The sequence below is a fragment of the Manacus vitellinus genome, unplaced genomic scaffold (assembly GCF_001715985.3).
Source record: "Manacus vitellinus isolate BGI_N305 unplaced genomic scaffold, ASM171598v3 scaffold_71_pilon, whole genome shotgun sequence".
Lineage (NCBI taxonomy): Eukaryota > Metazoa > Chordata > Aves > Passeriformes > Pipridae > Manacus > Manacus vitellinus.
This window is the reverse complement of record NW_021940761.1, coordinates 1,834,416-1,858,208: the sequence shown is the minus strand read 5'-3', so window position 1 is coordinate 1,858,208 and position 23,793 is coordinate 1,834,416. Positions and strand designations below refer to the sequence as shown.

The following is a 23,793-nucleotide window of genomic DNA, read 5'->3' as shown; positions in this document are numbered from 1 at the left end:
TGAAAATTTAATATTCAGAAAAAAAAAACCAAACTGTGTTTTTTCTGATTTCCATACTGAAAAACAACAATGCAAGGGAAAAGTATCGGCTGGTTTGTCTTAAGGGAAGTTTCCCATTATATAGACACTTTATAAATACATACACTTTATATTTCAATGTATCTATGCATACCTATATATAAATATTATATATGTATTATCATCATCATGGCCGGGCTTCGCAAACGAAGATTTGGGAAAGCTCTATCCACATTTGCTACAGGCACGCTGGTGGCTTATGAGGCCAATACGAGACAGACATATCCCATTGCAAAAGGCACAGCAGAAGGACTCCTTAGGTGGTGTATTCTGCAAGACACGGTTCTTTCTGCGTTGCCTTTTCTCCTCGAGAGTGACCCTGCTGTGTTCTCGAAGGAGACAGCTGCGTTATAGATGGGGTGTCTCCAGGCCTCCCGATTGGAGGCCAGAGTAGACCAGTTATATTATATGTGTATGTAAATAGTTACATATAAATATTTTAAAATTTTTTTTTACACACTCACCCTTCTCTGTCAATTTCTCAGCTCCTTTCAAACATCCATGGCAGGACCTGGCAGTGCACTCAGCATCCCAAAGGCTCCGAGTGCTGCTGGGGTGGGGTGACTAATCATTCCAAGATGATCCTTAGGGTCCCCTCCAACACAAACCATTTTGTCCCCTGCCACCAGTGGCAAGACCTGGGCTCCAATGCTGCAGCCAAGCAAAACCCTGACACACTTTAGATCAGGAAAAGACACAACCAAGCAAGGGGGATGTCAGGGGATGAGCTCTAAAGCCATTTATTGAAAGGATAGAAATTCACATGAAACCAAAGCTGGACACGCAGGAGGAGGGATGAGCTTTGTCAGGTTTCTTAAAGGGTCACTGTGTTTCTGATCTTTTAAACAGTCTCTTCATCCCCTTCCAAAGGATGCAACTTTGGGATGGTAAGAAGCTGTTTCTTCCTCCACTGGAGGGGCATAAAAATAAACCTGTCAGCTCATATTATATACACATATATGGGCTGTAGTTATGTTCTGTGGGGAAATACCACTTTCTCAGTATGTAAAATTAAGAATTATTACCCTTATTTTCTTTATCTTACTGAAATTTTCTTTTTTTTAACCAAAAACTTTGAGACTTGAAGTCTGAAGGTACCTCAGAGCCCATCATCCAGGAGAAAACCAGCTGAGCAGCCAACCTGGGCACATCACGTACAGGACAACAAACCCCGGGGTGCTGGCTACAAGAGCTCTAATCTGGATCCTAACCATGGGACACAAGAACACAAAACAGGGCTCCTTTTCCTTATAAAACAGGCAGTATCTGTAAAATGTGGCCACAGCCAAAGGTGCCTGGCTGGGATGGCAGGGAATTTAATACCAGAGGCGAAAACCTTTTCTATCTCTTGTTTTTTGGACACACAGGTATTGCATCTGTGTTGGATCATGCATGGAAATGCAAAGCTTTGGTAAAGCTGGAGGACACCAGCCATCCAAAACCCACCTGTCCTTCAGGGTCGGGGCTGCCTGGCACAGGCACTGCCAGGGCCTAACAGACCATGGGAGACAAGCCACAGCCAGGGAAGCAACCTGGCTTTCCAGAAGTCTGGCAAAACACACGAAAAAAACACATTCAGGAGGTTGGATGGGTACGATGAGACACAGCAAGCAATAAATGAGATCCTCCAGCTGACCAAGAGCCACTCAACTCCTGAACAATGAGACCTGCATCACAGCCCAGCATGCTCCCAATGCCCTGGGAAATCTGTCCTCCAGCCCTGCTGCCTGCTAATGCCCCTCCCCAGGCCAGGGACCCCTCCACAAGAATGGCACATGGAGCAGGATGGTGGCAAGTTGATAAAAGGGCAAAGAAGCCCCAGCCGAGCCAAAGCAACCAACATCAAGAGCACCGGCAGCTGGGGAGGTTTGGTGTCTGCAACTTGAAGGCAGCTCCTTCCCCAGGGAATAGTCCTGCTTTGTCCATTCCAGTCTCTCCTAGAGACAGAAGTCCCCACTGGAGGCATGAGGGTGATCTGGCAGCACTTCTGCCCGGGGCTGAGGCTGGCAGGGGGGTGCCAGGCTTCCTCCCAGCACCAGGTGTTCTTCAGGGAGTCCCATGGGAGAGCTGGGCAAACCATGGCTGCTGTGGGTCTAGGAGAGAGAGAAAGCAGGGGTGAGGTCCTTTGCAGGGGTTTATTAGCACTGGTCAGGCTGATCCCAGAGGGGGCTGGCAGGAGGGGGAGCAGGGCAGCCACCCCATGCACATCCCAGCCTTCCCCCAGGGCCTCTCCTGCAAATGCTGACCTGTTGCTGGCACTGGTTTTCACCTATGGACCTGCCTGGGCAGGTATCCCAGCCCTGTGGATCATGGGAAACCACGAGCACCTCAGCTGCACCTGAAGCAGTGCCTGGTCCTGCAAGCCAAAAACATGATGTGGCCACCAAGCTCTAGAGATGTGTCAGGGCTGGTTCTACACACTCCCAGGCAGGGCCAGAGTGAAGCTCTTCAACAGAGCGAGAAGGTGCCTGGCATACGAGTTGGAGGTGGTGTGGAATGGGAGGAGGTGTGGAATGGGAGGAGCTGAGGTGCAGGTGACACTCAGATCCAGTGCTGTGGTCCTGGCCTTGGGATGCTGGAGGGCTCAGCAGCAGCCAGATGGGCTCTCCACAGGGGTTGTGCACAGGCCAGGAAATGCTTTCACAAAGGAAAGACCTGATGCTACAGAATATCATCTCACACGTGCTTTGTACCACCCATCACAGCTCACCAGTGCCTGGCTGGAACCACTCCTTATACAGAAACAGCAATTAAACAAACGATATGGAAATCAGAGTGAGGAATGGCCACCTCCAAACGAACTCACAGGCTGGTCTTTTGCTCTTCAACTCTTGGTGCAAAGAAAAGCCACTAAAACCTCCCTTTCTGGTCATGCAGTAGCTAGAGCAAGGCCATTTCCATGTACTCACCAGTCAGTGTGTGCCTCCCAGTGCCAAGGCTCCCGGGCAATACCAGCACAGAAAACACTGAACCCCAGAGTGGAGACAGGCCCTTACCCTGTGCCTGCCCTCCTGGCTCCGAGCAGAGGTGTACCCTTACCTTGTGCCTGCCCTCCTGGTTCAGAGCAGAGGTGTACCCTTACCCTGTGCCTGCCCTCCTGGTTCAGAGCAGAGGTGTACCCTTACCTTGTGCCTGCCCTCCTGGTTCAGAGCAGAGGTGTACCCTTACCCTGTGCCTGCCCTCCTGGCTCCGAGCAGAGGTGTACCCTTACCCTGTGCCTGCCCTCCTGGCTCAGAGCAGAGGTGTACAGCCCGCAGGAATTCAGGGTCTCCAGAGGGCTGCCGATGTTCCTGAAGTGCCCTGCAGCTGAGCTCGGGAAAGGGTGCTGCGGCATGGAGGGAACAGGGTTCAGCTGCTTTTCGGGAATAAGCTGGTAGGAAGGGGGAAAAAAACTGGGGTACAGAGCCATCTCCTCCCGGGAGTCCCCGCTGCCTGTGGTTTCCACGCTGCATGATCCGTTCAGGTTGAAGTGCTGTGGCAGCAGGCCGGGCCCTGGACCCAAGCAGCCCTGGTGCTGGGAGGTGAAGTCTTGGGTGATGCCATAAAAACCAGGCTGAGCTGGAGACCCCAGGAGTGGGGAAACATAGTCCTGCCATGGGCTGGGGCTGCTGCTGCTGCTGGGAAGGAGGTGTGGAGGGGAGTCGGGGCTGTGGCCACACAGCCCGTTCAGCAGTGAGTGAAGGTGTTTCGGCCAGCCGGGGTGTCTCACACGGTCCTGGCACTGGTTGGGCAGGGAGAAGGACCCGTGAGTATCCTCCTGGATGGGCTGCACGGCTGGATAGTCACCCTCAAGCCACCGAGCCCTGGGTGGCTCCTGCCTGCAGGGGGCTCCTGGGGGTGAGCTGGGGGCCTTGTCCCATGGGATGCCCTGTGCTGGCTGGAGGAAGTGGAGCAGAGCCTCCTCCCCAGCTGGTCTCCACTGTGAGCCAGAGCCATCCGACGGCCCTTCCCCCTCTGGCAGCAGCCCTGGCACAGCATGGAGGGGCTGTTCCCACAGCTGGACAGGGAGTTGGCCCAGGGCAGGGCTGGGCTGCACCACACCCTGTGGCAGGTCCTCACTCTCTGCGTGGGACAGAGTGTGGGATGGAGCAGGGGCTCCCCGTGGGCTCGAGGACAGGCCTGGCAGGGGATATGCCTGTCGCCCTCCCTCGTGCTTGTCCACTGGAGGGCTGTGGATGTAGGAGAGAATCTGGTTGCTGGCCAGGCTGTCTTTCAGGGATGGGGAGTGCTCTGGGTCCACATTGACCATCACCATCTTCTCATCCAGCAGCAGGAGCTCCAGGTCCTCTGCGTTCAACCCCAGCCCCTCCAGGGCACTGAAGAGCTCGTTGTTGGAACAGCTCTCGTCGCTCTTAATTGACAGTGAGTCCAGGGTGGCCAAGAGAGGGTCCTCCTGCTGCGAATCCAGCAGCTCCTCTTTGAGGCTGTTCCCCCTTGAAGAAACTGGAGCAGCACCCATACTCCACGTATCCCTTCCTGCATCTGGCACGGACACGTCCTCGAGGTGGAAACTGCTGCTGCAGGAGGGGTTAGAAGTGGGAGCTGGGTGGGAGGCGTACACCGCCTTGTCCTGTTGCATCACAGCGCCCAGCAGAGAACTGGGGTCAACACCATTCTTCTGGGAGCGCCCTCCAGGGCTGCAGGAGGTCTTCTTGGACTTGCTGGTTTTCCCTTTGCTCTGGAAAGGATCAGGGAAGCCCAGGAGAGGGTATGCACTTTGGTATAGGAGCGCCTCTCCTGTGGCAAAGGTGAATGGAAGATGCATGGACCGTTTCCGAAGGTGCTCTCCTCCTTCTTCATCTCTGCAGGGCGGGAAGAGCAGAGCAGACTGTGGCTTACACGTGCACAAATACACCACACAAAGTGCTTCTGCAATGGATAATTCTGGTCCCTGCAAGCCAAAGCCCCTTTGCTACAACCAGCAGGCATTTACGTACAAATACACACACATTTTTATACACATACACGTAAACCCCCACATCTGCAGCAGAACCAAGCATCACCCCATCCTTGAAGGGTGGCCTTGCAGAGGGGGACATGGCTGAACACCATGACAGCACGGTATCCTACGGCTGCTCCTTTAAAAGGCACAAGAAGCAACGACAGATCCAACATCCTGCCCTGCTCGGGGCATCCCAGAGCCCACAGCGATGGAAACAGCGCGCCTGTCCCCCTCCCAGCCCGGGCTGCCCCCGCTGGCACGTACACGAGGGGTCTCTGGGTGACCACGATGTACTCGGGTTTGCCGTTCTTGTAGACGAGCCGAGCGTTGGCCTGCACCCACTTCCAGCGGTTCTCCTTCGTCAGCAGCCGGAACACCGTCAGCCCGCTCTCCCCCGTCTTCATCACTGCCAGGAGGAAGCACGTGTGCTGAGGGCTGCCACCACCCCACCAGAGGTACGGCTGCCTCTGGTGACACTGCCCTTTCCAGCCAGGATAAGCAGCTGGTGTCAGAGCAGGAGCGTGGCTGGCACACACAGGGGACACCTGTGGCCAGACAAATACCCCTCCCTGCACTCACAGGATCCCAGAATATGCTGAGCTGGAAGGGACCCACAAGGGTCATCAAGTCCAACCCTTTGTCCTGCACAGGCCCATCCCCAGGAGTCACACCCTGTGCCCCAGAGGATCATCCAAACCCTCCTGGAGCTCTGGCAGCCTTGGTGCTGTGCCCACTGCCCTGGGGAGCCTGGTCAGTGCCCAACCACCCTCTGGGGGAAGAACCTTTGCCTGAGATCCAACCTGACCCTGCCCTGACACAACTTCAGGCCGTTCCCTCCGTCCTGTCCCTGGTACCCAAAGAGCAGAGCTCAGTCCCTGCCCCTCCTCTGCCCCTCTCCAGGAAGGTGGAACTGCAGTGAGGTCTCCCCTCCATCTCCTCTTCTCCAGCTGAACACATCAAGTGCCCTCAGTATCCTCACACGGCTTCCCCTCCAGGCTCTTCACCATCTTTGTTGCCTCCTTTGGACAGTCTCTAAGAGCTTGCTATCTCCACCCCAAGCTCCCTGCAGTGACAGGAGCCCCACAGCAAAGCATACAGTAAAGCATCCTACAGGGAAAGAGCCCCTGGGCTTGACACGGCAGCCAAGGGAGTTGCCCGTGGTCCCAGCCCACTCCTCAGCACTAGGGGTGGGCACAAGTGGCCAGGGCAGGGCCTCTTACTCCTGACGTGGTTCTCGGCGCAGTACAGCGTGTCGGCGGCGTGCACGAACTGGTAGCCGGTGCCGCACATCCGCAGCTCCGCCTCCGTGTAGCCCAGGACGATCTTCCCCCTGCGGGGGACCGGGAACACACCCAGCTCACGGCTGTGCCGGGGGATGCAGCGCTGGAAGCCCACAGCACCACCCCTCAAACCAGCTCTGCTGCTTACTTGGCATCACACGCCAAGGGGGTGAAGTCCAGCTTGTGCTTGGTCCTGAAGATCATGTTCTTGGTGCGGATCTGCAGGATGGACGGGGGCTGCAGTGGGGTGGAGATGGCGAAGAGAGCAAGCTGGGGGGGCAGTGCAGACCCGTCTTCGGACCTTTTGTTCTGCCCATGAAGGAATTTCAGCCTGCCTTGCAGGTTTAAAGCCTGGGAAGAGAAGAAAAGCTCAGTATCGTGCAGAAAAGCGGATGAAGAGAGAAGAGAAAGAGAGGGAGCAGAGCTGCACTGAAAGCAAGATGTCTGTCTGCAGAGTTGGTGTAAATAGAATCACTGAATCGTAGAATGGTTTGGTTTTGGAAGCACCTTAAGAATCATCTCATTCCAAGCCCCTGCCATGGGCTGGGACACCTTCCACTAGCCCCATCCAACCTGGCCTTGAACACTTTCACCAGGAATGCGGCAGCCACAGCTTCTCTGGGCAACCTGTGCCAGGGCCTCACCATCCCTGTGACCTATCCTTCCAAATCCAGTGCTCTGCAGCAGAGAGGAGGAGGGATGAACACCACCTACTCGGTTTAAAGACACGTCTTTAACAGAAAAACCAAGTTAAACACATGGTGGAAAAGCACTTTTGTTCAGGATTCAGCATGTCTGAGAGGAGAGGAACAAGACACACATGGAGAGGCTGCAGGTACAGACCAAGCCTGTGGAAAACAGGGGAAGTCTCCTTGCTGAGACAGGCAGATACTGCACATGGTAGAAAGGTCTTCCAAGAGTAACTTGCTTCAGCAGTGATATGAACCCCTGGCGTGAGCCTGTCCCACCCTCCTGTTGTGGAGGGTCTGTACTCACCAGGAAGCCAGAGGAATTGTCCAGGAGGCAGCGAAAACGGCACACAAAGCTCCTTTCCAGGAAGGAGGAGTTTTCTGGGGGCAGCTGATCCGGCTTGTAGATCACAGCAGAAGAGCCAAGGCTTTTCCCCCCTGTGGAAGAGATGGACTGAGAGAAGATCAAGCAAGGATTCACCCCAGTGATGGCTGGAGATCCCTAGAAAGGGCTGGAGGTCCCCAGCATTGGGCACTGCGTCAGTTTGCAGTGATCACAGCAACAGAAACTCGGGAAAAGCCACAATGTTTGGATGAAGCCATGGTTTGAGCCACACAGACATAGGCAAGTAGTGGCAGCAAGCTCTGCTCCCACTGTGTACCTGGGGAGCCACACATCTCATGCCAGCTAGGATGCCAACCTACATTTACCTCCTGGGGAAGGCTCACCCTCGGGAGCGTGTGGTGGGTTGAGGGCCCAGTGGAGGTTGCGCCTGAATTCCGGCTGGTCCTCGGTGTGGATGAGCTCGAAGACACTCTGGTGCATGACATCTGTCTGGAGGGAAAACGCAACCTGCGAGCTCTGCAGCCTGTCCCTGGGTGCCAGTTTTCATGTCCCATCTGAAAACAGCCCGTCAGGGCCCCAGCTGGCCAAATGAGGCCTTCCACCAACACTGATGCCGGTGGGAACAGACAGCACATCTGGCTCTAAGGACCCCTTGCCCACGTTGGGCCTGACCTCCCTCCCAGTCCTAAAGAGCCAATACAGCTTCCCTGTTACACTCTCATCCCTGTAACATGATGTCTTTCAAAATCTTAAAGCTGATTTATGGGATGAGATGAAAACATGGTTTGGGAACAAAACAGCAGCAAAGCCACCTTATCCCTACACTATTCCCGAAAGAATAAGGCTCTGGGACCTGCTCCCTTTGCTCAGGTGGACAGTCCTCATCTACCCTAGATGCTGGGGATAGCCAGCTGCGTGGGAGCAACATCAAACCACAGCAGCTGAGGGACTGCAGGTAAGTCCCACTTCCCTGTAAACCTAATCTAGTGCCTTCCAGGTTACCTGGGTGCCCAAGATAACCAAAGAGCATTGGAGCCTCATGGGATTTACCAGCAGCCACCAAAGGAGTCGGTGGCCAAGGCAAACTGGGCAGGGAACCCCAGATGTCTCACCCTGGCCATGAAACCTCATGGCCCATCAACATGGCTGGTGGACCAAAGAAGTCCATCTGTGGGCCAAAGAAGTCCTTTGTCACTTATCAGTGACCACGTCTGGCAATACGGGGTCCAAATCCCCAAGACCAAGGAAAAGCCCCAGACAGCCCCCTGAGACCCCGTGACCCCTGCAGAGCCTCTTCCTGGCAGGGAACTCAGGGCTCTTCTCCACCACCAAGGAAAAATCGACTCTGTAAACCTACCACAGCGAGCCAGAGGAGTCCCACTGACCTGATGAAATCCCAGATAGTCCTGAATCGTATGTGAGGAGTAAAATATCAGCCCTTCTGATGTCACCACCAGCACGAAGCCATTCAGTGCCTGAGGGAGAGAGGAGACATACCTGTCACACTCACATCACTCTTGCCCAGCAGGACACTGGTCACCCCAGTCCTGGCTGGCCCCAGCTGGCAGGGAGCTGAGCCACCACAGACAGCACCTTCTGCTGGGTTTCCCTGAGGTCATGCAGCTCTTCCGTACAGCTGCCCGAGCATATCCCAATCCAAACTGATGGAAAACTTTGCTTCCATCCTGGGAGCATTCACTCAGATGTAGCTTTGGAGGACATTTACACTCATCCTATGTGAAGAGCAAATAAAAATCTCTGACCTGCTTGCAGAACAGGAGTGGACACCATCAGGAACTGGTCCATTCTGGTGGAAATGAGCCCTTCCAACAACCCGGAATCAAACCAGCATTTCATGTTGGCTGCATTAGTGCTGTGTCTACCCAGGTGGCTCTGCTCTCATAGGTCCCACCTTTCTGATGGCCCAGGAGGGTCTTGGCAGCCGTGTGTGGCTGCATGAGGCTGGAAAAGCCAGGGGATGTTCAGGGGAGAGCAAACCCACCACAGTGGTGCCAGCATTGGCTGGGCATTCCCTGCTGCTGCTTGTGGATGGGGATACTGGTTTGGGAGAAACCTACCCAGTCCTGGCCTCATCTGCATCCCTCCTGTCCTCCCCAGGTGCCAGAGGAGTGGCCTGGAGAAGGACCATGGAGTGCAAAGAACAAGGCCAAGGAAGGTGTTGTCTCCCGTGCCCTCTCCCTCCCCGAGGTGGCCAACCCAGTGTTGAGAGAGCCTCAACCAGTGGAAATGGAAAAGGTTTTTGAAACTGCAGCAAAACCATCTGATTTCTGAAATGCCAATTTCTTTTTAAGCAGGAGGGAGGACAGGCCGAGTCTTTGCACCTGGAGAAGACTGCAAGGGGCAGAGGAGCTTCCCTACCAGTTTGGGAGTGCAGCTGCTGTCCCAGGGGGCATGGCTTTTCATCCCTGCTCTCTGGCACCAGGCAGGAGCTGACAGGCAGAAGACCACTGCTGACACAGGCACTGGCAGGATCCAGGGAAGCATCCTTAAGTGCTGCAGGCACAGCACCAACCTTTGCAAGTCTCTGTGGCACAGAGCCCAGTGCTTTGAAGACCTCGTCATCCCCCTGCCAGGGCAGAGAGCAGGCCCGCAGGAGTCCTCCCTGAGCTCAAGTGATAGAAATCACTGTGACTCAGTTTCCCCAACTCTGAAACGATCCTGACAGACAGCCAGTTTAAACCTTCGAGCCCACAGTGCTGCCTAAGAGCAAAGGTCATGAAAACCCATGAAAATCACTGGTTTACCTCCCCAGAAGCCAGAGCTTTCACTGCCCTGACAGCACCCCGTGGCCACCCCTCCCTAAGGGCAACAGGTCCCCGTGGGGACACACTGTCAGCAGGAAGCAGGAGCCCTCTGCAAGGCAGGGTCTTGCATGTGGACCCCAGAAGCCCCAGAGCCAAAACCATCCTGTACCACTAACCTGGCAGGGAAGCCACAGTAGCCAGCCCTGGCTGCTTCCTCCACTCCATAGTGCACAGACATCAGGATTAATTAGGGTCTGGCGTGTAGGCTCAGCCAAGTCCAGCTATTGTTGCTGCCAACTCCTGTTTCATTGTCAAGGTCGGTGTTTCTCCCCCCTCTCCTTCCCTTTATTCCGGGCACAAATGCTCTCTCTATTTACTGGGGTTGATCTCAGTGTGTGGGAATCTGCTGCAGAGGTTAATTAGTGCTGCCAAATGCACTTTAACCCTTTGAGCAATTTCAGAGGAGGAGAAGGGAAGAATCAGAGTGGACCAAGAGACAAAGGAACTTTGGACATCAGAGGTGATGGATTGGATGGAAATAAGTTTATAAACATGTAGGAGCATCTCCTTGGGGCATGAAGGCAGATGCAGAGCCCCTGCCACATCTGGAATTCCACTGACAGACCCCTGGGAGAGCCGAACCTATACCCAGAGCTTTAAATGCCCAGCTTGGTACCTCTAAAAGGATAGCATCCAGCTCTGGGAGGAGTTAATGAGCAGGAATCAACCCCCAGCAAGCCCTGCTGAGCAGTTTTGTTACATCCTGAGGGAAAACCCTCAGTTTTTTGGTTGTTAACTAGCCTGGCTTTAGCACTTCTCTCCCTAGACATGGAGATCCTGGCTCCTCAGCTCTCCAGCAGGACAGTAATTACAATTCCTGCTGAGTGAGTGTTTGGAGGGGAGCTGGGGCTGCCCAGTATGCTTGTCCCATGCTGGAGGCCAGCCAGGCAGGGGTCAGAGCTGCAGCCTGTGCCCGGGTGCCAGGCAGGGAGGAGAGACCTGTGTCCTTGCAGGACCTTGCGCTGCCAGAGCCTGACCTCCTCCTGTTCACTGTGCACAGTTTGGAGACAGGTCATCTCCTGCATCTCTGAATAAACCATGGAAGCAGCAGGCTCAGCCAACCATGCTGCAGCATCCCCAGCCTTGTCTCCAGCATCACCAAGGGAGCTCTGGCAGAGCTCCTGGGATACACCCTGGGACTGTGGGCTGAGCACACAATCAGCACCTGTCTATGTACTGAGTGGCATCACTGCCGCAAAATCAGGAAAGATTCCCATGACATTTTCTTCCCTGTTTTCACCAGTGTTTGCATAACATGCTAGAGTCAGGACCAGTGTGCCCATGCTGAAAACAGCACTCAAACACCCTGGCTCCCACATAACACCTATGGCACATTTACACATGAGAGTGAAGAAACAGAGATGAATCTCTGTGCTCAGAAATCCAGCACTGCTTCTACCAAGATGTTTCCTACATGTGGACAATTTACAGATGCCAATTTTCTCCAGGAACGATGGGAAAAGCAGGAGAGCAGCAACACAGTTTCTTCCCCAGGGACCTGAGGAGGTCTTACACCTCTGCTCAGTCACAAGCACAGAGAGCTACACCACACAGAACCATGGCTTCACCAAAACACCTGCCACCAGCAACAGAACAGCCTGCTTTTAGGGCAAAACTCAAACGAGCTGGAAAAGGGCCAAGAGGAAAATCCCTTGAAGGTATTTGCAAGAGAGAGGTGGCCAGTGAGGAGCACTAACCTGTAGGAGCAGCTCTCCCTCCGGCACGGCTGCCGAGGCTGGAGCGGGTCCGTTGCCGCAGTCTCCATCCCTCTCTGCCCCTTGGGCACCGCCATTCTTCAGAGCCACTGCACGAGGGAAAGGGAAGGGACATCAGTGCTGCAGGAGCACACACAACTCACCGCCTTGAACATCCCAAAAGTGGACCTGGCTGCAAAGCTGGACAATGCTGTGCCAGGGGAAGCCACCATGGAGTAACAGCCCTTTGCTTCACCCCTCAAAGAGCCGATTTTAACAGGACATTTTCCCCAGTACCCTGAACTGTTTTGGTTTGTTTGTTTTTTTTTTTTCCATTCTTTTTTCCCTCCTGGAACTTTAATGACCTACAAGTAATAAGCAGTTAAAGCCAGGGATCCTTAAAGCACGTAGGCATCAGAATCATAAAATCACGGAATTGTTGAAGTTGGAAAAGACAGCCAAGATCATCCAGTCCAACTGTCCCAGCATTGCCAAGCCCACCACTAACCCATGTCCCCAGGTGCCAATCCACAAGTCTTTTGAACATTTCTAGGGATATTTCCTGGGCAGCCTGTGCCAATGCCTGACCACCCTTTCAGTTAAGAAATTTTCCCTAACATTCAATCTAAACATCCCCTGGCACAACTTGAGGCCGTTCCCTCTCCTCCTGTCCCTTGTTCCCTGGGAGCAGAGCCCGACCCCCCCCCCGGCTCCCCTCTCTTGTCAGGGAGTTGCAGAGCCAGAAGTTCCTCCCTGAGCCTCCTTTTCTCCAGGTTGAGCCCCCCCAACTCCCACAGCCACTGGGCTCATGTCCAGCCACTGTCACCAGCACCCCAGCTCCTTTTCCAGTTTTCCAGTCGCTCTGCCCCAAGCCCGGAGCTCTGCAGGACCAACAGCAGCAAAAGTCTGTCCTCCACTCTTTCAGGTGAGGAATGTGCCATTTTGAAGGATGTAGCTCAGTCAATGATGTCTTGTTACAGTTCAGCAACACAGTGAGTTTATTCAACCAAATTAAGGCAAGTCACAGCTCACAGTGGGAGAAAAACAACATGGAAAACACATGGATACAAACACAGACATCCGAGATCTAATAGTGGTCGATGCACAATCCATACGGATGAGGAAATCTGTCACTCAGTTTAACTAAAAGATGTGTCTGCAAATTTTGCTCTGTGCTCCCCAAGAGAACAAATCCTGAGGATATTTTAGGGTGGATAATATTAAAAGCCTATGCATGACAGGTCTGTCCAGGAGACAGAGGAAGCTGCAGGAAAGCTGGGAAGCTTCTTGCCAGCACCATGAGGACAGAGGACAGCATTTGCCTGCTGCTAAACCAGCTGCTCCCCCTGGAATGTGGAAGGAAAGGTGTGAGGCACCAGCTGCAGCACCACTGCAGCCTGCCAGTGCTCAGAGAGGGCAAGAGCTCTTTTGGATTTGCCTTTCCCAGTTCCTGTGCTACATGTGCCACAGAGCTGACAGGGTCAGATGCAACGGGAACAAGTGGACCCTGGAAGCAATTTAATGGCCCAAAAAGCTGTCATGGGGAGCAAAGCTGTGAGCAGAGACTGAGCAGCGACTCAGAAGGCAACAGCCACCAGCACATAAACAAAACCAGGCTCTGTAAAACTCGGCTCACCCTGTGCTTTGCCAAAGTAGCTGCCGCAAATCAGCTCCTCCATCCGCGTGGAGCAGGTCCCAAAGGACTCAGGTGCTGCAAAAGGCAGATGTTCCAGCTGCATCTCAGCCTTCCAGGACCACCAGATCTAAAGCTGAACCCAGGGGCACCCATGAGAGAAAGGGTGGTTCAGTCTCCACTGTGGAGCCCCCCCATGCAACAGCATTTCTCTACTGGGAAGGCAAGCATGTGGCAAAGGCACATGGCCCCCTCGTCCACTGCCAGCGCTCCCCTTGCATCCCAAAGCCCTCCACACCCTCAGCAGGCACTGGCTCGCAGGGGGTGGGAATAAGGAGGGATGCTGTGGTCTGCAGAGCCTCCTCACCAGTACACACCTCAGGCTTTGGGGACAAAATGTTCTTCCACCAGGCACAGGACCATCCCAAAGATCGACTAAGCTCCATAACCAAAGGTAAAGCATGTCCCAGCTCTAATATTACAAGGAAAACACCTGATAGGGCAGCAAACCCCCTGCTTCTGGAAATTCCCCTCGAGCTCAGTCCGCCCAGATGATGTCAGGAGCTGTGTGGACACGGATGGGTCAACACCAGGGTTGAGGTGTTTGTCCACCCACGGGTCGGTCCTGAGCGTGGCCTCGCTCTGTCTCACCCCAAATGCCATCCCACCATGAGGGACCATCCAGGGTCCCCTGCCCAGGCTGGAGCCCAACACAAATCCCAGGCAGGGACAGGTCATGGGGCAGAGCAGCACGAGAGCAGAGGGCCACAACAGCCCTGTGGTGTGGATGGAGCAGGTTTGTGCCAGCACCCTTCTGGCTTTTCCGATCGTTGGGAGCAAAATGTAGGAGTTATGAATTATTAAAGGTCTCCAGTCCTCCTCTGCGAGCTCCCAGCCTGCTGTGCCAGAGGTGTGAGATAAAAATAAACCTGGCTGACAGGAGAGCAGCTAAAGGGTGCTGTCCTCTGCTCAGGGGTCTGGTTTAATGGTTTGATATTACCTCTGCAAAAGGAAATCTTAACTCCGATGGCTAAAAATAAGACTTTGCTATCAGCACCTGGGCTCTGGGGTAAAAGCAGAGGAGGGCCTGCTGTTCTCAGTGCAGATTCCTGCCATCAAACCCAACCTGCTCCTGCAAACAGGATCGAACCACTGGGGCGTGAGGGCTGCTCTCGTATAAACCACAGTTCCCATGGGGGTTTCCCTGCCAACTTCACCAAACAGCGCCTTTTCCACCGAGTCACCCAAGGAACCCCAAAGACGACCTGCTCCTGGGTGTGGCCACCCCCGGCTGGCCTCCTGCCCGGTGTGCCCCGGTTTTGTCTGCCCATAAATAGCCCCTCGCAGCCCCTCGGGTCAGCAATTCAGCAGAACTGTCACAGCACATCAGGTTGACGGGGCGGAGACGAGCCGGGGAACCGCCGCCGCATCCTCCCCCCACCCGGAGAGCAGGGACCGGGAAAGGTGCCCTCCCGGCACAGCACTTCACGCAGGGCAGCGAGACGAGGGGCAACCTCTGCCCTCGCTGCGCAATTTTCAGCGGAAAAAAAAAAAAAAAAGGGGGGAAGAAAAAAAAAAAAAAAGGAGAGAAGTGGCCTTTGCTGGGCTCCCTCCCTCTGGCCACCGGCATCGCCTTTGCTGCTGGAAGGAGAAAGGTGAGGAGAGACAAGTCGGTCACCTGAAAGCAGCAGGGCTTGCACAGTTTTCTTGCTATTTCTTCCAAGAAAAAGAAAATACAGCTTCTGCCAGGCCCTGCAGGCTATTTTGCCACAAAAAGCCTTTTAGCTGAGAGGAAGAAAACCTCTCCCTGCCCGGTCCCATCTCCGAGGAACAAACTCCCTGCCCGATGTGCCTCCCCAGGGGAGGATGATGCTCCCTGCCCCTGGTCATCCTCACACACAGGTGCCCACGGTGCTCACCAGGACTCTGCTGCCTGGCCCGCTGCTGTCACCCCCAGGAACTGGAGGGCAGGGGGGGCAAGGAGCTGGCTTTCCTCCCTCCATCTCCAGGTGCTTCCCTCGGCACTCAGCCTGGGAAGCTGTTTCACGTGATGCTGAAGGGACACCTCACTGCCTACCAGGTTTGCCAGTGAACTCCTGAACCTGCCAGGGCTTTGCAGACCTGAGAAATCTCTGCACCACACCAAGCGGGAATTAACATTTTTGAGAGGATATCTCCCAGCCCCCCTTCCCTCCACAGGGCAAAAGCTCCCGGTGGGGGCAGTTTCACATCATCTGCTGACTGCAGAGGAGGAAAACAACACAACTGGATCCCAAACCTGCCCCAGGTGTCAATGCAGGAGTAGCAGGAGCAGGAAACCAAACTAAATCATGGCTCTTTGAGGGCTGCAGGCAAGGGCTGGGCCATCTGCATGGCCATTGTTAGTGGGAGCAGGCCTTGGGGAGGGGAGAGAGAAGGATTTTGGTAATAGTGCTCCCTGCAAGCCCCAGTGTGTATCAGTCACTCTCAGGGGGAAGGAGAGATTGATTTATTACATTAATTGCCTTTTTGTGGCAATTCCCTGAAAAGCTGGTCTTCCACTCAGGGGAGTATAGACCTTACCACGAGGGACCTCCAGATTCCCACCCACCCCTCCAGCTTTGAGATGCTCACGGGCAGAGGGACCTGCAGCTCTGCTGCTCAGTACAGCCCCTCAAAATTGTTTTCCTGCGCTTTATTGCAAAGAAGAAAGAAAATATTGAAAATATAGAAAAAAAAAAAACCACAACCAACCACTCAACGCTTTGGGTTTCTTTTGAATAAACTGAGGTTGTTTCATGTTTAAGAATCACTTAAAGGAAAACATGGTGTTGCCCCAGTCAGAGCAATATTTTCCTTTAAAATGGACAGGGGCTTGGAGCAACCTGGTCTAGTGGAAGGTGTCCCTGCCCATGGCAGTGGGGTGGAACAAAATAAGCTTTTAAGGTCCCTTCCAACCCAAACTATTCTATGATTCTGTGACGCAAAGGGATCAAAATTTGGCCCAAATGCCTTCTTGGTTGCCACGCTCAACCCAGTCTCCTCCCCGCCTCAGTTGGTTTCTCATCAGAGCTGTACAAAGCCCGTTTTCTAGCAACTGGAAACTACTTCTTGTCTTTCCATTTGCTTATTCCTAATGGATACTACGGTTTTACTTAACTTAATACCTGCCACAGCTCCCTGTTGACACAAATTTCATTAAACAGATGAATTATTTATCCCTGCCTGAATGGTGTGGATACACCACCTTCTGCGAACACGCACAGTGAATAATGGATGGCCTCTTATCAGATCTAATTGCACTTTTAGAAGCAAGGAGGCCTTAACCACATGTGGTTTTTTGTTGTGTCACCAAAGGCACTTGGGTCTCAAAGAGAGAGGCACGTGCAGAAGTTTAAACAAGGACAAAGATGACAAGGACCTGCCAGGCTTTCCCTTCCTCCTGCAGCATCAGCAGCGGTTTGAACTCTCCCGCTCCCACTGCTCATCCCTCAGGAGCTTTAGGTGTCCACCACAGAACGGTTTGGGTTGGAAAGGACCTTAAACACCATCTGGTTCCAGCCCCCCACACCATGGACAGGGACACCTTCCACTAGACCGGGAAGGATCAGCCCAGCCCAACACCCTAACCAGGAATTTCTTCCCAGCTCTGCTCCCGTGCTTTCCTTTGAGGGAGCCTTGAGACACCCTGGCAGCCACTGAGATGGCAGTGAACCCCAGGGACCCCCAAGAGCTCCCTACCAGCGACTCTTATGAGAGCCAGGGAAAAATACTTGGCAAGGAAAGCGCACAGCAGGAAAACTGCTTACCTAAGGGAAGTCACAAGACTTTTCCAGCTTAAATTGCTCCTCCAAGGCCAGCTCATTACCTAGGCAATTAAGAGAGAAGGGTGATCACAGGACCAGGCTTTATTTTCTTAAACCATCCCTTAGGCTTCGCTGCTACAGCTCTGCAGTGCTTGGCTGAACAGCTCAGAAGGAAGGAGAGCAGACAAAGTGAACAAGGTTAGTTAGTCCCACACATCCCATCTCAAGGCCTCACCCCTAAGCAGAGGTTCCAGGGGCACAGTTATACAGTCTGTAATAGTTATATAATTAAAAGCACTTTTCCAGTCTGACCCAACTGCAGCTCAGGCACTTTTTGGGCTGTCACAGCTCCAGCAATGACAGTCTGGATTCATATCAGTTTTTTGAGGGTGAAGTTCAGCCCTGAGGCTGCACATTGATGCTACAGCAGCCACCTAAGATTTTAAGAGGACTCAGGGAAAATCCCCAAGCCCTCAATATCCACAGGAGCGTCATCTTTTAAAAATACATGTGTGAGGCAAACTGCCTGAGTTTTGGATACACGACCTTAACCTTCCATATAAAATGTACTCACGCCGAGCTCAAAACCACACGCGGCCCAGGACGACGGCTACATCTGATCCACGATCACAGGCTGTGCAGCTGGTAGTCCACCTGGAGCCAAAAATTTCCAAGGTCTCAGCACATGTCAGGGTGTTTTCCTCCTCTCCTCCCAGCCAGCAATGCATCTGAGCTGCCCAGAGGCCGCTGGCAAGCCGAGCAATCCAGGCAGGATGCTGCACATGGGCAGAGGTGCATCTGCATCTCTGAGGATTTCCAGGCAGAATTAGCCCAGTGCTGGCTGGCAGCAAGGTTCACAGTGGGGTTCAAACATGCACCTCCTGGCACCATGGATTGACCTTTTCCTACAGTTTATACACCCCAGAGCTGACTGAGAGCATCCAGAGAAATCCCATGAAATGAAGGCTGCAGGTCAATTGCTGAATGTCGGTGCCACATGACTTGTGACAGGTACAGGGCCCCTGGGGGACACCCAGCTGGACACCCAGGGGCAAGTGAGTGCTCTCACACACCAGAAGGGCCAGGCTGGCTGTAGGATGGGAGGCGCAGCTTGGACACCCTTCCCAGCACGCTGCAGGAACAAACTGCGAGAGACACTTCTCCAAACTGAGCCCTTGCCCGTTTTGACATCTGCCAATTGACCTCCCACCAGGAGTTTAAGTGGCCCAAGCAACACAGATGGTACCCGACAGCCACATGACAAGGTGCCTTGGAGGCATCTTCCTTTTTGGCTAACAAATCCCCACGCAGGGAGAGACAGCAAATCTTTCCCTGCAGCATCTCTCCTTCTTCTCTCCCCCTTTCCAGAAGGTGAGGGAGGCAGAAGAGACAGGGACCGCTCCTCCATCAGCCACCAGTGCTTGCTGGGCCCTGGCACCAAGGGGAGCAACGGGGAGGGATTAGAGGGGAGCAGCCGCCAGGCACCGCCGGGATAAGATGCTGGCACACGGCTGGAATGACGTGCCGGGATAAGATGCTGGCACACGGTTGGAATGATGTGCCGGGATAAGATGCTGGCACATGGCTGGAATGATGTGCCAGGATAAGATGCTGGCACACGGCTGGAATGATGTGCCATGCCGTGCAGACCCTGGAGTGGGGGCACGGGCCACCAACAGCGGGACTCGGGGTAGGGGAGAGAGAGGGGAGGATGGCAGGAGCGGGGTTGTTTGGTGGCTTGGCTTTGCTGCACCGCCCCAAGGACAGTCCTCAGCATTATGGGAGACAGAGGAGGGGGCCCCCGGGCTCGAGGCAGACGCAGATCCCTCAGCTCTGGGCAGCCGCAGCCCTACGGCACAGCCCCAACCTCCACCAAACTCCACATGGTAAAAGAGCCTCCTATAGAGCAGGGAGGAAGGATAAGGGGGCAAGTGACAATTAAAAATGTTTGTTCGCGAAGGGGGGAAGGAAATAAGACACCTGGGGGGACTGTTGTAGAGGAAGAGACCTGGATAGGAAAGGAGAAGGTACAAAGCCCTGAAGTCAACCAGCACTGATGGAAGCCAACCTCAGCTCCCCCTGGTCCAGGCTAATGGTGCTGGGTTATGGACAGTGCTGCCTTAGCAGCAGGATGGGACGTGGGATGAGCTGGAGCACTGGCCAGGAGTGGTTCACCTCTCTGGCAGGACACGTTTCCCAGTGTCTCCATCCCTCCCATGGCCCTGCTCCCACACCTAAGTTCACCTCAGCCACGAAGCAGCATTCCCGTGGGCAGAAAGCATTTGTATATACTTGGGATTGCAAACTCAGGCAATGGGGCCTGGGAAAGGCACCTGGGAATTTCACGGAGAGCAGCAGTGCTGCTCCATCACAAGAGAAGCCTATCCCATCCTGATGTGCATCAGGAGGCTCCAGGAGGAGACCACAGCCAAGTTCCCTCCTTTCCCAGAGATGCTGAACGCACATGGCAAACACCCGGCACTGAACTGCTCCCTGCTCTGTTACACTGGAAAGATTATGCACAAAAGTTGAACAGAATTAGTAGACAAACACACACATGGATGCTCTTGTCCTTTGCACTTCCAAAGACCTGCAGAAAGCCACCACTTGGCATCAGGGTGGCAGTAGGAACACAGCAGACACACCAGCCCAGTACTCAGCCTGAGGAAAGGATTGTTTTGATAAATAATCCTGCTTAACAAAGACAGTGTTTAATGATCTCTAAACCACTCCAAAGATTAAACAACAGAACATTGAGCAGCCTTAAATCCTCTGATTCCTGCCATAGAACTTCAGGCATTTAGTTGTGTCCCCAGACAGGCAGAGAGGCAACAGGGGCAGCATCACTTAAGGCCATATGAAGTATAAAAGTCCTCATGCCCAAAGGCAAAATGTGTCTTTTTAACAAATCAAAGACCTCCCAGCAAAATCTCACCGAAACAATGTTCAAAACTCCACTGTTCAGATAAAAGCACATGGAGGTGCTTCCTGCACACAGTATCTCAGCCACCTCTAACGGCTGAACAGCAGGTTCACTTCCAGAAAAGCAAAATAAGAAGGACATGGAGCTGTTGGAGTGAGTCTAGAGTGAGCCACCAAAATGCTCTGATGGCTGGAGCTGAGCCCCTCTGCTCTGGATCCAGGCTGGAGGACCTGGGGGTGTTCAGCCTGGGAAAGAGAAGATTCCAGGGAGACCTGAGAGCCCCTTCCAATGCCTAAAGGGGCTCCAGGAGAGCTGGAGAGGGACTTGGGACAAGGGCCTGGAGTGAGAGGACAAGGGGGAATGGATTCCCACTGCCAGAGGGCAGGGTTAGATGGGATATTGGGAAGAAATTCTTCCCTGGAAGGGTGGTGGGCTCTGGCACAGGCTGCCCAGAGAAGCTGTGGCTGCCCCTGGATTCCTGGAAGTGTCCAAGGCCAGGCTGGATGGGGCTTGGAGCAGCCTGGGCTAGTGGAAGAGGCTTGGAATGAGGTGGGCTTTAAAACTAAAATATTCTAGGATTAAAAATACAGGTATGTGTCTAAGGAGAGCTGTGGAGCTCTGCCTTTTGAGGAATTTATCACAGGGCCAGAAGGTGACCAAGAGCCTGAAAAAAAAACCAAGAGGAGCTCCCAAAGATTTTACCAGTGACCAAGATCTACAGCCCACCTGCTTTTAATCACTTAAGCCTATACAAACTTCCCCAAGATGCTGAAATAAAATTAAAACCAATCAATTAATAATTAATAAATCAATAATTATTTATTTATTCTGGCTGGAGAAACGGCGGCTGGCATAACCCTGCTGGGTGAATTACTGTCAGAGGTCATGGGCAACACCTGAGACCTGCTTCAGATGTTTCTCCTCACAATCCATGGCAGCACACCCCAGTTTCCATCCTTGCTCTCCCATGGTCTGCTTTCAGGGAGCGCTCAAGACACACTGGAGTGGGGGACATGAGGGCTCCTCCTCCTCCTCGCTCCCTGCTCCATTCCAGGGTTTACACAGCCTGTTTCTGAGCTGCCTCTTGCCATGCTGGCTGCTCCCAATAAACACAGAAAGCCCCCAGACCACTGGTGTTTTCTGATCTGATCTCACCCAGGACTTGTGCAGCTACAACTGTCTCCTCGGGATCCCGTTTTACACTTCCAGGGATGCTGAGCAGGACTTGGAGAACACGAGCCCTCCTGGCCTCCAGGTGCCCCTCCTAACCCTGCTCCCTGACAGACCAAGGGAAAAAATAACCTAAACACGTAGATAGCCAAGAAGGAAAAAGGAGAGGAAGGAATAAAAAGAGTATTTTGAACAGGAGCCTTCCTAAGGTGAACTTTATCTCAGCTCCAGCACAGCCACACCACTCCAGCATTCACTCCAAAAGGAATAAAGTCACTTAAAATCATTCAGTTTTGTCAATGAGCTTGCCCAGGGCTCCTCTGCAGGATTTTTTTTTTAGTTATTACTTTGTTTTAAAGCACCAGGAGAGACTCAACTAGGTCTGCAATCACTATTTGCCTCTAAAAGGACGAGGCTTTCCTCCTTCCCTCCCTCCCCTGAATTACAGTGACCTGCCTCGAAGCAGAAAGGAGCGGGCACCCTCCATCCCACAGCCTCAGGCAGTCGGGAAGTTGGAGCCATGAGATCAAGCCAGATGGAATGAGGGGCGGGGGGGGGAAGAAAAAATGAGAGAGAATCTCAGAGCAGTAAATTTCAACCAGTCACCCACGGTGTCAGGAATGTGGGAATGTCAAGCCCCAGGACGCACAGCCCTAGCAGGATGTTTGTGGAGCAGCAGGACCATGTTCCCAGGGATGCTCACCCTTCCCTGGCTGTGCTGGGGCAGCATCCCAGTACAATCTGCCTGGAAAGGATGATAAACCCCAAAATAGCTCCTGGTGTGGCACTTCCAAAGTCATGAAGTCCCAGCCCACGGGGCGGGAGCCTTCAAAACAGCGGGACCGACTGTCCTCTCCCTCAGAGCATCCTCACAGACAGCATTCCAAATCCTTTCCAGAGCAAAACCAGCACGGAAAACACAGCCAATACAGCCCAACAGATTGACCTAATGCTCCAAGGCAAACAACTCTCCCTGGCCATTCCTTTTCCAGCTCACCTGCTGGTCAATCCTTCAAGCGCAGTTTAAAGAACAGAAGAAGGGGGGGAAAAGGAAGTATTGAATATATTCAGAGATTTGGAGTTAAACTGGGAAATTGTGGTGTTTCTGTGGCCACATGCAGCATTCTCAAGGCACTGCTACTTCATCAGGAAAACCCAGGGATGCCTCAATGCCATCCTGTGGGCTCCTATTAACTACAATTACAGTGCAGTGGAATGGCTCCCAAAAATCAAAGGTTCCCAAATAAACTGTAACCACATCACAGGGAATTATTACTCACTGTCAGCACACCAAGTCTATCCTAACAGAGGGGGAAAAGTCACTTGCATGGGGAAACTTCCCAACTGGGTAGCACCAGGCTCAGCCACAGTCCAGGGCCACGGGAACTCTCCAGCCTAAACCGGAATTTTCTACTTCAGCAGAACCCATGAGCAAAATCAGCTTCATCTCTCCAGATCCCTCCGATCCCAAATGAGTGCCTGGCACAATGCAACCAGGGCTGGGCAGCTGGAGAGGGCACAGCGAGGAAATGAGGGGTCAGAAAGGGGGGAAAAGCAATTCCAGGGGAAAGAAACCAAAATTCTGGAGGGAAAAAGATGAAATTCTAGCGGGGGAAAGCACAAAATATTCGGGGGAGGGGAACAAAATTCTAAGGGGTGAAGATATGAAAGACACAAAATTCCTGAGAGGGGAGGGAAGACACAAAATTGGAAGGGGGAAAAACACCACCAAAATTTGAGAGGGAGGGGAGGAAATAAATTCAGGGGGGTAACCCCAAAATTCAAGGGGGAAAATAAAAAAGAAAATTTGAGGGGGAGGGAAAAAAAAAATCAAACCCAAAATTCAAGTGGGGGAATTCACAAGAAATCGAGGCAGGTGGGGGAAATCCACAAATTTCGAGGAGGGAAGAAAAAAACAAATCAACAAAAATTCGAGGAGGATAGAGACACAAAAAGTTGAGAGGGAAAAACCCATAAGGGGTGTGGGGGAAAAGGAAAAAAAAATTTGAGGGAGGAAAAAAAACCCCTCAAAATTCAAGGGAAGATCACACAAAATTCTAGGAGGTAAAGAAAACAAAAATCTCGGGAGGGGTGGGACGGGGGAATCCCACAGAATTATGAGGGAAAAAAAACCCCACAAAATTCTAGGGGGGAAAAACACCCAAAATATTCTGGGGAGGAAAACAAACTTCGGGGCGGGCAGAGAGGGAATTCCAAGAGGGGCGCAACATTTCAGAGGGGATGGAGCAGCGGGGACACACCGCACAGTTCCAGAGGGGATGGAGCAGCGGGGGGACACACCGCTCAGTTCCAGAGGGGATGGAGCAGCGGGGGAATACACCGCACCATTTCAGAGGGGATGGAGCAGCGGGGGAATACACCGCACAGTTCCAGAGGGGATGGAGCAGCGGGGACACACACCGCTCAG

The 23,793-nt window shown here is 53.2% G+C and overlaps 1 protein-coding gene across 1 annotated transcript in view; it reads right to left on the bottom strand.

Annotated features, from left to right (window-relative positions):
- Nucleotides 1-2,015: 2,015 nt before the first annotated feature.
- The window catches only part of LOC103764088 (aryl hydrocarbon receptor), a 44,684-nt gene continuing 22,906 nt past the window's right edge, over nt 2,016-23,793 (bottom strand). The window contains exons 3-11 of the mRNA XM_029964424.1: nt 11,858-11,964; nt 8,721-8,810; nt 7,701-7,824; nt 7,297-7,427; nt 6,449-6,651; nt 6,241-6,350; nt 5,285-5,426; nt 3,290-4,880; nt 2,016-2,171 (exon numbers count right to left, since the gene is read on the bottom strand). Of these exons, the coding sequence (XP_029820284.1) occupies nt 2,016-2,171; nt 3,290-4,880; nt 5,285-5,426; nt 6,241-6,350; nt 6,449-6,651; nt 7,297-7,427; nt 7,701-7,824; nt 8,721-8,810; nt 11,858-11,964 (2,654 nt within the window). The remainder of the gene's footprint in view (nt 2,172-3,289; nt 4,881-5,284; nt 5,427-6,240; nt 6,351-6,448; nt 6,652-7,296; nt 7,428-7,700; nt 7,825-8,720; nt 8,811-11,857; nt 11,965-23,793) is intronic.